Source organism: Anabrus simplex, chromosome 3, assembly GCF_040414725.1.
Source record: "Anabrus simplex isolate iqAnaSimp1 chromosome 3, ASM4041472v1, whole genome shotgun sequence".
Taxonomy (NCBI): domain Eukaryota; kingdom Metazoa; phylum Arthropoda; class Insecta; order Orthoptera; family Tettigoniidae; genus Anabrus; species Anabrus simplex.
In genome coordinates, this window is record NC_090267.1 from 187,039,933 (window position 1) to 187,055,354 (window position 15,422).

At 38.3% G+C, this 15,422-nt stretch overlaps 1 protein-coding gene across 6 annotated transcripts in view; it reads left to right on the forward strand.

The window, feature by feature from the left end:
• LOC136866135 (gastrula zinc finger protein XlCGF58.1) overlaps positions 1 to 3,292 on the forward strand; it is a 154,901-nt gene extending 151,609 nt beyond the window's left edge. For all 6 annotated transcript variants that reach the window (XM_067142834.2, XM_067142835.2, XM_067142837.2 and 3 more), the window contains one exon: positions 1,536 to 3,292. In XM_067142834.2, coding sequence (XP_066998935.2) covers positions 1,536 to 2,142 — 607 coding nt within the window. In that variant the 3' untranslated portion in view covers positions 2,143 to 3,292. The remainder of the gene's footprint in view (positions 1 to 1,535) is intronic.
• The last annotated feature ends 12,130 nt before the right edge of the window (positions 3,293 to 15,422 follow it).

Sequence of the window (15,422 nt, forward strand, 5' to 3'; positions counted from 1 at the left end):
TGCATTTCCATCACCTTTTTTGGCATTCTTTCATCACTCATTCGGTTTATGTGTCCATGCCATCTTAGTTGGCACTTCTCTATTTTATCATTCATTTTTTCCACTCCAATTTCTTCCCGGATTTTCTCATTCCTTAGTTTGTCTCTTCTGCTCTTCTGTATCATACTCCTCAAGAACATTTCTGCTGCCTGTATTCGACTCTCACCCTTCTTTGTCATTGTTTAAGTATCTGCTCCATAAGTTATGGGTATGTAATACATCTTGTACATAGTTTCCTTTTCTTTCATTGGCACATCTTTGTCCCATAACATGTTTCTTACACTATGAGAAAGAGCTTCCAGCTTGAATTCTTTTACTAATCTCAGCATCCAGTCGAGCATTCTCCATTAATTCACTCCCCAGGTATTTGAACGTCTCCACTTACTTCCAGGGGCTTGTCTGCAAGTCTAATCTGACCTTTCCCTTCTTTCTCATCTTTAGTCATAATAAGAGTTTTACTCTTTTCTACACTTATTTTCAATCCACATTCTTCGATCTTCCCATTCACCACATCCAACTGTTCTTGAACCTTCATGTTGTCTTCTCCCCAAATCACAATATCATCTGCAAATAACATGATGTTCATTTCTCTTCCTCCGTATGTTGCTTTTGCTGTTCTCATGATGTCATCCTTTACTGTTGTAAACAGGATTCCTTGTACATTGCTATGGTCATTTTTATTAATCCCTGTCCAATTCCTTTTTGCACCAGATTGCCCCCAACTTTAGTCCTGTTGACACTGTCATATGCCTTTTCAGTGTCAATGAATGTCATCACCATATCATTCCCATACTCATCATTCCCATATTCCCATTGCTTTTCCATTAGTTGTCTCATTATGAAAATGGGCTCTATTGTTGACCTTCCACTTCTGAAACCAAACTGATTTTCCCGTGATTTTCAACCCTCAACCTTATCCTACTTTCCAGTATCCTGTCCATTATCTTAGCAACATGGGATATCAGAGTAATTCCCTTGTAGTTCTTCAATAATTTCTTATCGCCTTTCTTGAAAATCAGGATGATTATTCCTTTTTACCAATCCTCAGGGACCTCCTTATTTTCCCAAACAATCCTGAGAACTCGATATGTCCACTGCAGGCATGCCCAGCCATCAGAGATTGAGAGGTAGCTTATTATTGCTGGATGGTCATATCGACAAATCATTCATCATCTAGGCCATAATAACCAGACATCTGGGCCATTTAGGGACCAGTACACCTACGACAAATAGACTCAGGTTGCCCTCAACTGACCACCAGGAGAAAGGGGAAGGATCGTCTGATCCTCTTATAAGCATGAAAAGATCCAACCTATTTTGTTATGTAAATGACAGTTAAATGCACACACTAAAAACTGGTTAATAATCCAACAATTCATGGATTAAAATTTTTACAGATATTTTGGATGTATTTAACTTTCTTGTAAGACACAATACTTGAAACGATGAAACCAGAATTCTCACTAATAATTATTATTCTCTCTATTTCTTTATAGAAAAGCACACACTGGTCAATTCAATTACATCTGTTCATCTTGTGGAAAGAAGTTCATGAAGAAGAGCCACTATGAAGGTCACCTGCGTAGTCATGATTCAGAGCGCCCATTCCAGTGTCCTACCTGTGGTAAACGTTACAAGGAGCGTAAACATTGCCGTGAACATGTGAAAAGAATGCATCCCAATGGCTTCAGTCTTGAAACCCTTTTTGCTTCAATTGCCAGTGAAGATACCCAGGTCGAGGAGATGTTGTGCTCTGCTGCTGGTGAGGAACCAGTGTCCCAGCATCACAAGGATGTGGCAGATCATTCATCTGCTGCCAGTATTGATGCTGGATTCCTGCTCAGCCCACAAGTACCTCTTAGCCAGACTCCTATTATAATGAATGAGGCCATTCAAACTCTTCATGTCTTCCCTAACCTAGATCCAATGCTGCAAGAAATTCAGCTTCCAGAAGCTAGTCATTTCATGATAACTTCTAATACAGAACAACACCAGCTTGAAGGAAGTATTCAGAATGAAGTGATTATTCCAAAGAATTCAGTACCTCTAACAGTCCTATCTGGAGAAGATACAACATCTGTACTCTCTCAGGGATTGAAATAATTTAAAATTCCAGATGTGTTGGATATACTGTACATAGACAGGTTGTGTAAAACACTATTAGTGAGATACTCATTTCTTATGCTGAAGATTATGGGATCATGTTTAGATACAGCTGTTTAGCATTTATGAGTGTTTAAATACAAGATACCTTTGTCAGTAAATAAACTTTCACATAAAAGAGCCCTTTTCAGAGCAAAATTCTAGCACTCTGCATCTCATAAGACTTTCAGAAATAAAATAACTTCAAATACAGTATGTAAATTATAAAGCAAGGTGCTGTATTCATGTGTATAAAGAGATGAAATGTATGTACCATATGACGCGTTTTAAAAAAAATTGACCAAACTTTGAAAATACCATGCAAATATGAAGTATTGGGATATCCTTTCTCAGTAGCTAGCTATTTGCTGCGCATTTCTGAAACAGTTATTGCTAAGCTCCTGTTAGTTTGGGAGTGTTACAATTGAGTCGTATGCGCGAACAAACGTCTATGTTACATTTTTGTGGCATTTGAGATATTCACGGAACAAACATGTATGATGTGTCCTGGATCTGTATTTGCAGGTAGTTTGAGCATATCTCAACAGATGGCTATAGTATTCTGGAAATTGTGAAGAGAAATGCACTTGAAAATAATGGAAGAAAAGTCTATGTTACATCATTTCCCGCGCGAGTGCTCGACAGTGTCATGAATTGAATGCAATGTAATGAACACATTCTAGTCCGGAGAATGTTCTGGTTTGTTCAGTCTTATATTACTGAGTTTATTTAGATACTCATCGACACCATAGTCATGCGATCTGACGGTAGTAGTGATCGTAATGTACTGTTGTCCCCAAACAGTGTACACAAGTTGACGAAAAACAGATGCAGGAAAAGGAAAAGTGACCCCAGTGAGTGGAAGGATGTTGTAGGCATCAAATCATAATAATTAGGCTAAAACTTTAAAATAACACTATTCTCCTCTGTATGCATACATTATGTGCGAATGAGTGAGCGTGTGCACTTTTAACTTGTTGGTTTATGGAACAAAAGTCTCTGTTACATTCTCTCGCGTAGCCATGTCCCACGGTCAACAATCATCTTGTAATCTATCAGTTTCATGTCCGTATTGATACTTAGTATCTATAATCACAAAGAATGGGTACTGTCCACCTAATCAACCTAATCAATACTTTATTATAAAGTATATAATAAAGTATTGATTAGGTGGACAGTACCCATTCTTTGTGATTATAGAACAATCATCTTTATTGCCGTTTTTCTCAATATATAGGGAATGTAACATAGACGTTTGTTTGCGCATACGACTCAATTATAGAGATATAAATATAATGAGCTGTGTATCAACATTCACTTATGTTTCAAACTTGGGAAAACATTTTCAGAGGAACACAGTGGTAGGATTTTTTTTTACCTTTATCAAAGAAAGCATGGCAGGTCAGGTTGAACATGAAAGTGCTGTTGATGGTCATTTTTGATATCGGCAGAGTTCTACACCATGAATTCCTTCCTGAGGGTCAAATGGTAAACCAGTAGTACCGTATTTCACGGCATAATCGTCGCCACCGCGTAATCGTCGCATCCTTTATTTTCAATACAAAAATCGGACTTTAAACCTTTAATTACATAATCGTCGCACGTCCAAATTTTGTTCACTAATCTGGTTAAAAGGTAAATGGAACTGCAACCTAAGTTGCACATGAATGCGCAATTTAAATACGTGTATGGTTTATGGGCAATTTGGCAACACAGTCACGTTTGCGACATGTTGCACAACGTATAAATAAATAATACCGGTATATGTACGACGCATGGCTTACCGGTAGACTATCGGTAGTTTGACAACGTGGTCGCGAGACAGTGTACTATTTATTCACCACCTACATATTATGCTTACCGGTAGGCTATCGGCAGTTTGACAACGTGGTCGCGAGACAGTGTACTATTTATTCACCACCTACATATTATGCTTACCGGTAGGCTATCGGCAGTTTGACAACGTGGTCGCGAGACAGTGTAGTATTTATTCACCACCTACATATGAGTTCCCATTTGAAATACGTAAGGCTGTAAGTTATCGCTTATCGGCAACGTCGCCAGGAAATACCGGCGAGGTAGGTTGAATGGACCTCGAACCAGCCCTCAGATACAGGTAAAATTTCCTGACCCGGCCGTGAATTGAACCCGAGGCCTCCGTGTAAGAGGCAAGCACGCTACCCCTACACCATGGGGCCGGCTCCTGTGTTATTGCGCACGAAGTGAAATCCAAGACGATAACGCAGATTTCCACGGAATTATTCAGCCGAATTATTTACGATGTCTCAGTTGTCATCGCTAGATTCTTATCTTACTACTACGTCATAAGTGTCCGGGCATGGGATGAAAACTTTTATCCAAGCAGTCAAGATAATTATTATCCAATGCTATTAAAGTTTTATTTTATAAACTCGTCAGTAATGTAATGTAAAATCATCAATAACTGGGAAGAAATATTAACCTAATTACCGTATGTTTAAAAGAAATTGGAAAAAATGAATGTTTGTTACTGACGTCTCGGAATACAGTCAACTAGAGGCGGAAAACTATCGATAGCAATCACTATCGTCTGGCATCGATAGTCAGTTGCCTACTATCGATAGTCAACGACAGTTTTCTTTTTCGTTATTGGCTTATTTTTCGCGCTAACAGAAATTGTGCAGCTGTTTGCAGTTAACTGGTGAAGAGTTTGTTCCAATTCATAGGTGTGCATTTAAGAATCTCTGTGTACCTGCGACTTCAGTGCCGGCAGACATACTATTTAGCATTTTGGAAGGTTGGATTCTCCATACAACCTAACCTTAGTTGACTTGATGCCAATACGGGACAAAAAATATGATTGATATATTATCAGAGATTTTATGTATGCACATTTTAGGTCAAAGAAATCATGAAAGCAACTGAAAACTCTCCTGCCATCTGCTGAGACTGCTGTAAAACATTTTTCCAAATATATTACAATACCTGAGAAAATGTCGGGCGATCGCAAAACGAACACTGCAGCAGAACGAGAATTTCTCGGGTGGTCAATGAAGAGATTTATGAGTAATTCCGATTTCAATTTCAGAAATTACATAGCATGAAATAGTTGTGCTTTCTACTGATTTTTTGTGTATTGTGTTCAATAAATGTTCTATTTTCAGGCATAATGATATTATTCGTTCCACTTTTTGAAAACTATCGATTACAATCGATAGTAGAGCTCATAATATCGGAAAATATCGATGGCGATTACTATCGATAGTTTGCCGCCTCTACAGTCAACTATACAGTAGATCTACACCGCGCTAGCTAGAGCTCCGGTTTGTGAGCTTTGCGCAAGCGCAGTAGTGTGTCCCAACCAACGAGTTAAACCAAATACTTTATTAAAGTATTTGGCTAAACTGATAAATTGTTGCATGCTTCCTTGCTGCCTAACAGTATTGGCTGCTCTGGAATGGACAGATCACAGATGCATTTATTTGTTTCAGATTTACGTGATTATTGTAGACATGTGTGCGTGAGAATTTAAGTTTTTAATTTGTGTTTTGGGTGTTTGCAGAAATAATTTGTTTTAATAGTGAACAATTACGGAAAGTCATTTATATCGCAAAACATTAACGTGTGAAGCATTTATAAGCGATTATGGGTAAATATAGAAACTATTCTGCGGGCTTCAAGCTAAGCGTAATTGCCTTCGCTGAACAGCACGGGAACAGAGCTGCAGAAAAAAAAAATTCTGTGAGTGAAAAGTTGGTGCGTGACTGGCGGAAAGTAAAAAACAAGCTAAAAAGCACAAACCCTTCTAGACGCGCGTTTAGAGGGCCTAAAACAGGGAAGTTTCCTATAATTGACGAAGAACTGTTTAGGTACGTCAGTGAAATACGTAACAATGGCTGCAGTGTATCATATGAAATGTTACAAATTAAGAGACAGGAGGTAGCGCGCAAACACAACATACCGGTAACTCAGTTTAAGGCGACTCGTGGGTGGATTAAGGGGTTCATGCGACGACACAATCTGTCAGTGCGAAGGAGAACAACACTAAGCCAAAAGTTGCCTGCTGATTACACGGACAAGATTGTAAATTTTCACCGATTTGTCATACGTTTGCGCAAGGAAACTTCGTACTTGCTTTCTCAAATCGGTAATGCCGATCAGACTCCAATCTTTTTTGATATGCCTCGCAACAGCACTATTGCGCTAAAAGGATCACGGAGTGTATTAATGAAAACCAGCGGTAGTGAGAAGTTGCGATGCACGGCAATGCTAGCCATTACAGCTGACGGGAGAAAGTTGCCGCCTTACATCATTTTCAAGAGGAAAACGATGCCTAAGAATATACAGTTTCCCCGTGGAATTCATGTACGAGTGCAACCAAAGGGTTGGATGGACGTAGAACTCATGCTGGACTGGGTTAAAACTGTGTGGAATAGAAGACCTGGTGCACTACTAAAACAACCAGCTCTGCTTGTTTTAGATAGTTTCCGAGGTCACCTCGTGAACGAAGTGAAGCAAATTCTCACTACAAATAAGACACGACAGATAGTCATTCCTGGTGGCCTAACATCTGCTTTGCAGCCACTAGACGTATGTGTTAATAAACCCTTTAAAGACCACTTACGTCGATTTTACAACGAGTGGATGATGAGCGGCGATCAGCAATTGACGCCCGCCGGAAATATCAGGCGTCCACCCTTGGACTTGTTATGCTCGTGGGTGAAGAAGAGTTGGGATCTTATACCACCAAGAGCTTCAAAAGGACTGGGATTTCGAATGCACTAGACGGTTCCGAAGATGACGCAGTGTGGCAGGGAGACGAAGAATCTGATACTGGTATTAACAGAGGCGGGGACGGCGCATCAGATAGCGAAACCTGCGATAGCGACACCGAAGATTTGGAATAAATTGCGTACCGGTAAGTCCGCATTTCACAACAAAGCGATAATTTTTTGCAAGTGTAATATTTTAACTTTAATACTCAAATTAATGACAAATTAACTTAATACGTTCATTTTTATTTTCAGGTTGGAAAAACGTTCGCCGAATTGTTGCGAAAAATTATGAATTTTGTTTTAGACTATTTTAATTATTTTGATGTATAAACGCGAGTATTACGTGCATCTTAAATTTGTATCAAATACAATTTAGTTATAAATACATTTTTTGAGTAATACAAATACTGGTATTAAATATTCATCGTATAATGGTCGCACCCTACAATTTTTTTCGAAAATTTTGGTAAAAAAGTGCGACGATTATGCCGTGAAATACGGTATTATCTCACTGTCTTGAAAAGAATACCAGAATTGTGTAAAAACAACTGGAGTCTCAACCCTGGCAGTGCACCAACTTATGCATTGTTGTTGAATTTTTGATGAACCCGAAGACTGTACTAAACTGACCTAGCCACAGCAGACCTTTTTCTATTCCCCACTTTAAAGTTCATTCTGAAAGGATGACGATTTCAGTCAATGGAAGAGATCAGACTGAAATCACAGGTGAAAATGTGTGTGATCCTTCAAATTGCCTACCCTGACTACTTCCGTAGTGTTGTGTTTATACTTGTAGAGTAGGATAGTACTTCGAAGGAGACAAATCTACTTACCTTGCAGGGGTATTTTCAAAGTTCAGATTTTTTTGAACAGACTGTGTAAGTGACTAAATTTTATTTGTCTGCGAGGTAATACATCAGCCTGACAAAAAAGGTGATCTTCAGATTATCCTGGAAGAACAAAATATACTGCACTTCTTAAGGAATCCTCCCAAACTACCATTCTATGAAAAACTCTAACTGAAACATTCTCATTTGCCTTTTTCTGCATCAGCAAGTAGAAACATCAAGTACAGTGTATGGATTACAATGAAAGTTGGAAGTTCAGTGAGGATCAACCTATCCTTATGATTCCTGAAATCCACTGTGCCTCTCTATGAATATTTCTGTTTTAAATATGCAGGTAATCACAATTCAATAGTGGTGGTACAGTATACTGTTACTAATAAATATCAACCACTGCTACCAAGGCTCAGGGAGTACTGAAGACAGGTAAAATGACATTCAAGGAAAACATTAATGTTTGGTGATTATCATTTAACCACTGTACTTTTATTTCCATTTTGACCTTAGTTACTTATGCAGACATTTTGATCTAATGCCATATAGGGTGCATGTGTGTAAGTTTTGACATTCCATATTTTTTACTCTACCAGATGGCAGAGAAACCAGATTTTTCTTCTGCAATGTATAACTGAGTTTTAACCCATTTTTTGAGGAAAATAATATGCAGAAAACTCTGTTTTTCATGAAAAGTTCAATGATTTACCAGATGCTGAACAATATGAAGCAGCGTAGGGTGATCGAGGAGTCCAATCACCTGTAGTGCTGATCAAGAAAAAGAACAGCGAGCTCTGCTTCTGTGTTGATTGTCGGAAGCTAAAAGATATCACCATGAAGGACTCCTTTCTGTTACCCTGAATATCTGGCACCTTGGACAGCTTATCCGGAGCCCAGTGGTTCTCACTCCAGACCTGAAGTCAGGATATTGGCAGGTAGGACCGCACCTGGAGGACAAGGAGAAGAAGGCGTCCAAAAAGTTTAAATAATAAAATCTAATTCAAAATCAAAAACTAATAAAGAAATTGTAGCATGTGATAGACAGCCTGCCGCTTCCCCTCCAGTTCCTCTCTCTATTGAGCTTGATAGCTGCAGTCGCTTAAGTGCGGCCAGTATCCAGTATTCGGAAGATAGTGGTTTTGAGCCCCACTGTCGGCAGCCCTGAAGATGGTTTTCCGTGGTTTCCCATTTTCACACCAGAAAATGCTGGGGCTCTACCTTAAATAAGGCCACAGCCGCTTCCTTCCCACTTCTAGCCCTTTCCTGTCCCATCGTCGACATAAGACCTGTCTGTGTCGGTGCGACGTGAAGTAACTTGCCAATTTCTCTCCATTCCCATTCTACTCCGCTTCTCCTCTACAACAACAGCTCCCGGCCACTCTCTGCCAGTGGAAGTTCCAAGACAGACACCGTACATTGTGTTTTAAAAAGTTTTTAATTAGTCTTTTCATATTATTTTTAAAATCATTTTACCCACTTAAATTGTTTAACATATTTTATAACTGTTTAAAATGTCTTTCCAATGTGTGTAGTTGTTTGAGGATGACCCAAATAGGATTGAAACATGTACTTGTGTTTTATATGACTAAATTTACCAGTAAATTTGTTGTGTTTTAGTCCTTTGTGTAATGAAAAGGTGGACCCACAAATATAACGTTTTCTACAATTAATATTCAAGAATTGTCAAGTCAATAGAGAACCAATATTAAATTAATCATTTGTAAAGTATAATCAGATTGTGAGTGATGAGGGCCCAATTTAATAGAGATGTCCATAGATTGTACCAAAAATAACAAGGGTTGAAAATAGAACAATGTTCACAATGTAAAATTTGAACCGTTTAATTGGTAAGCCAGTGTTACTAATCTATACATATATAATAACAATTTTGCAATTTTGTCTGTACATTTCTCAGAATTTAAAAAGAATGATATTTCTGCATTGGTTGTGTCCACAGTAAGAAGGAAATGCAATTTTTTTTTTACAAGTTGCTTTACGTCGCACCGACACAGATAGGTCTCATGGCAACGATGGGATAGGAAAAGGATAGGAGCAGGAAGGAAGTGGCCGTGGTCTTAATTAAGATACAGCCCCAGCATTTGCCTGGTGTGAAAATGGGAAACCATAGAAAACCATCTTTAGGACTGCCGACAGTGGGGCTCGAACCCACTATCTCCCAAATGCAAGCTCACAGCTGCATGCCTCTAACAACACGGCCAACTCGCTTGGTAATGCAATTTTTAATTTTCCTTCTTCGCTGTCTGTATGAATCATCACGAGAAAGTAGCTGTACAGAATTCAATGAAAATCAGTGTATAAAGTCGGTCAGTTAGGCACCACACTTCAAGCTGAGTGAAATGGTAGTTTAGGGGAAGGCCTAAAATTTAATTCTCAAAAATCTATGTTATCAATCGTCCTATCAATAAATACTACACATCACAAATTATACAGAATACAATTTCAGATCATTTGTATCTTATACAGTTTTACCATACTGGCTATGATGTATATGTATTGTACCTGTGTTCCGTTTCTCTGCAGGTTGGGTATGAAGCAAGATGAATCCTCGTAGCGACTTATTATGACTAGATGCCCTTCCTGATGTCAACCTCATCAGATGAGTTAATGAGGTGAAATGAATGACGTTATGTGATAGGAAGGGAGAGGGGGGGAAAGATGGTGCGAGCACATAGCCTACTCCTGTCGAACAACACCAATTGGTCTGCTCAAAGCTTTACGTCCCCATCCAATGGATGAATCACCATCAGCAACATCGTATGCCCTCACTCCATATGAACACTGCAGAGAGGTTTGGAATTTAATCCAGGATTTTGGCACACAATCTTGTGATTGGAATTTGTATACCACTACCTATTCTGCCCTGCCAGCCAACATTCTGATCATAGGATATAAACTCCATGGTTTTGATCCATATTGAATTGTGATCACAATAATAATTATTAAATTAATGCTGTATGGTCCACCTTTTTCAATACTATATTATGCAATATTATTGAATTACATTACTAAACTAGGGACTAGTTTCGGCCTTGGATGGCCATCTTCAGCCTTAATGTAATACATCTAATAACTAAACAAATGTAAAAACACACAATTGACATGAAAACTAATGTACAAACACACAATTAACATTAAAATCTGGGCTGAACTAAGTGTAATTAACATTAAAATCTGGGATGAACTAAGTGTAAAATTCGAAAAATAAAGTAGGCTCTAAATTCTTAGCATCTGGAGTATGCTCATCATCCACTCTCTTTCTTGTATTGATATTCATAGAATTGTTAGTTCCATCTCTGCTAATCATTACAATTTCAATTGCAAAACAGGAACTGATAAATGTTGATTCTGTAGTCAGATCATCAATCACCAAATCTACTTGAGTGGTGTTAACAGTATGCAAGCCATTGGATGCCACTGGAAATAACCACCAGCTGACACAAAACTGCTAGATGGTATTTCCAGATCGACCAACGTAAATAAAATGAAATGTTCCCGTAGTGCTTGTTAAAATCATGCTGAAATGCTGTTGGACATTGTCAGGACAGCACATGAAGATATCATACAATAGAGGGAAATTTGATTGATCCACCTTTTTTCAATACATAATATGCTGTTAATATGATCACAACATTTTTTATTTATTCAGTACCAGTTTCAGTGTCTATGGACACCATCATCAGCTGATACAGGTCATATGAACAAAGATATACAAGACGTAGTACATATAATAGACCCTAAGTAATAAATGACATTATTAGGATGAAGTAAAAATACAATGCTTAAAAGAATATAAAATGAAAGTGAAGATATTAATAGATGTTTAAAGACTTGATCACTTTGGAATGGTTAAAAAATTCTCAAGCTAAACACTAGGTGAAAATAAAACCTGGACATCCAAAAACTGATGTAGTATGCAGTCCTTCCACAGAGTATATTGATAATAAAGTAACATAAGTAAGTTTGATGGTGGCTTGTAACATCAGCTCATAGAAAGAAGCCGTCATTTATGAGGTACAATGAGATATTGGATTGTAGTGTTTTCCCCTATTTCCAATTGGATTGTAGTGTTTTCCCTTATTTCCAATATCTCATTTTAACTCTTAACGTTATTTTCATACTTCCGGTTCCGAATTGGATCGGGAACTTTCTGGCCATATATCTACTTTCTCTTTGCCTGTAATATGATTCACTTCTTTGAGTACCTCATAAATGACGGCTTCTTTCTATGAGTTGATGTTACAAATCACCATCAAACTTACTTTATTATCAATACTCTGTGGAAGGACTGCATACTACGTCAGTTTTTGGATGTCCTTGTTTCATTTTCACCTAGTGTTTAGCAGTGCTATGCTTGAGACTTTTTTTTAACCATTTCAAAGTGATCAAGTCTAAATATTTGTTAATATCTTCACTTTCATTTTATACTTTGACCAACAAGCACATAAGTTGTTTATATTCTTTTAAGCATTGTATTTTTACTTTATCCTATTAATGTCAATTATTACTAAGGGTCTATTATATGTACTACATACTTGTACATCTTTGTTCATACGACCTGTTTCAGTTGATGATAGTGTCCATAGACACCGAAACCGGTACTGAATAAATAAAAAATGTTGTGATCATATTAACAACATATTATGTATTGAAAAAAGGTGGATCAATCAAATTTCCCTCTATTGTATGTTATCTCCTTTCAATACGGACCAGATATGAAGTTTTTAATGTTACATGAAGATATGGTTAGAATTGATACATTATTAATTTGTGGCTGGTATCAATTCGCAATTCATTGTGGTGTCCATGAAGTTACCCTGAATAAATGATAGATAAAATTAATGAATAGAAGGAGAGAGAGCGTGTTAGTCAAATGGCATATGTTATATGAGACTTACCTCTCGTTGCAGCGTGTGGTGCGCGGTGTATTGTTCATCCCAGATTTTAATGTTAATTGTGTGTTTGTACATTAGTTTTCATGTCAATTGTGTGCTTTTACATTTGTTTAGTTATTAGATGTATTACATTAAGGCTGAAGATGGCCAGCCAAGGCCGAAACTAGTCCCTTGTTTAGTAATGTAATTCAATAATATTGCATAATGTAGTATTGAAAAAAACCGAGCTCGATAGCTGCAGTCGCTTAATTGCGGCCAGTACCCTGTATTCAGGAGATAGTAGGTTCGAACCCCACTGTTGGCAGCCCTGAAAATGGTTTCCCGTGGTTTCCCATTTTCACACCAGGCAAATGCTGGGGCTGTACCTTAATTAAGGCCACGGCCGCTTCCTTCCCACTCCTAGCCCTTCCCTGTCCCATCATCGCCATAAGACCTATCTGTGTCGGTGCGACGTAAAGCAATTGGCAACAGTATTGAAAAAGGTGGACTATATGACATTAATTAAATAATTATTATTGCAACATTCTGATGGTGAATGCAACATTCTGATGGTGAATTTTTTTTCAACCAGTGGGACTTGAACTGGCTAACCACGGTGTCAGACCATATAGGCTTCACACCTTAACAATCATGGCCACCAGATGGGTTTCACCGGCTATTATAGCAGAGATATTCATGAATTTAGATTTTTGTTGCTTAATCTGTATCGACACTGAGCCATGAGAAAATGGTTGAACAGAATTTAATAAAATTGGTGACCGGGCGAGTTGGCTGTGCGCGTAGAGGCGCGCGGCTGTGAGCTTGCATCCGGGAGATAGTAGGTTCGAATCCCACTATCGGCAGCCCTGAAAATGGTTTTCCGTGGTTTCCCATTTTCACACCAGGCAAATGCTGGGGCTGTACCTTAATTAAGGCCACGGCCGCTTCCTTCCAATTCCTTGTCCTTTCCTATCCCATCGTCGCCATAAGACCTATCTGTGTCGGTGCGACGTAAAGCCCTTAGAAAAAAAAAATGGTGTGTAGAGTTGGAGAATAAGGCACTGTAGTCTAGGCTGTAAGAAATTTTATTCATGCAGGGTTAAATTGTAGTTTATAGTAAGGCCTAACATTTAATTATTAAATATCTATGTTATTAGTGATTCTATCCATAAATACTACTACCGGGCGAGTTGGCCGTGTGGTTAGGGGCGCGAGGCTGTTAGCTTGCATCCAGGAGGTAGTGGGTTCGAATCCCACTGTCGGCAGTCCTGAAGATGGTTTTCCATGGTTTCCCCATTCTCACACCAGGCAAATTCTGGGGTTGTACCTTAATTAAGGCTACGGCCACTTTCTTCCAACTTCTAGGCCTTTCCTATCCCATCATCGCCATAAGACTTATCTGTGACTGTGTCAGTGCAACCTAAAGCCACTAGCAAAAAAAAAAAACAAAAAAAAAAAACCAACATAGATACTACTAACAAAAGTTATAAGAGAACACAATTTCCAATCATTTAAGCCTTGCACAGTTTTACTGTACCAACTGTGATAACAGAATTCATGAATTTTGACTTTTGTTGCTAGTCCATATCAACGCCGAGCATCGCAAACAGGGAAATATTGTTCAATTGTGTTAACTGGCGATGGTGGTGGTTTTTGTTCTGGTTGTCTTAAGGTGAAAACCCGCAGTGTCATAAGACCATACTGACAAGGGAAATTGTGAAAATGATTAGCAAAAGTGAGAAAAAATCATAAAGGGGTGATCGCTTGAAGAATAAGACGAGGGAGTCATGAAAGGAGGAAGAAGGACTTGATTTACATTAGGTGCCCTAATATAACAGATTTGGAAGAAAACTAATTGTAAAGACCTACAATATCAAAAGTCCATAAAATTGATCAGCAATTACATTACATTGATTATTGTATGTTGTGATGTGCTTCCCCCTCTTCTGCTGCCACTCATCTGTGGGTGATGGGATTACTGCTGCGTCCCTATTAGAATAGCCTGCCTGAATATTGGTGGGAAGTAGCTGGGGAGTTCGAATCTCTCTTTTCTTAACATACCATTTATGTGGTTCATACACGTTTTGATAACTACTCGTACATGGCACACTGGTTCATCATACTATGACAGATATTCGATCGCTGCTCTGAGGTGCTGATTGGAATCAGCAGTGTACACACTTAATGGAAAATGGCAGAGCAGTGTTCTCTGTGGCTGGGCATCCCAGCTCTGAAACTTGGCATTGTTATAACGCCACCGTAGTACTGTTCGTAAAAAGTATGAAACTGTGCAGTTTTTCATTTGATCGAGCATTTCATATGATAGCATTGTTTTTAACTGTGATATTCCGGTCAGTTAATATTGTATTCTGACAAGAATGTTGATGTAATTGTAATTTTCAATTTAATTTTTGCCTTTGTTACAGCATCATGAGAAAAAGAATGGGTGGATTTTAATGAAACTTGGTATTTCAGTTTAGAATGAGGTCAAGTAGGATCTTAGATATAAGTTGTCCAAGAAATTTCACCAGGAGGTGGTGCTTCAGGGGCCTTAAAGCATAAAACTCAATGTATTTCTCTTATGGTTCCTTTTACATGAAAATAGCTCATGGAAAATTTTTGTTCTACATCTTTTTCCAATGCAGCAAAAAACAACAGGAATATCAGTGATAGTAATCTGAAAGAGCCAGTAAATATCTCTATAGACTTCAAAGAGAGTTGCTATGGAGGTCGCTTTAAAAGGCTTTGTACACCTG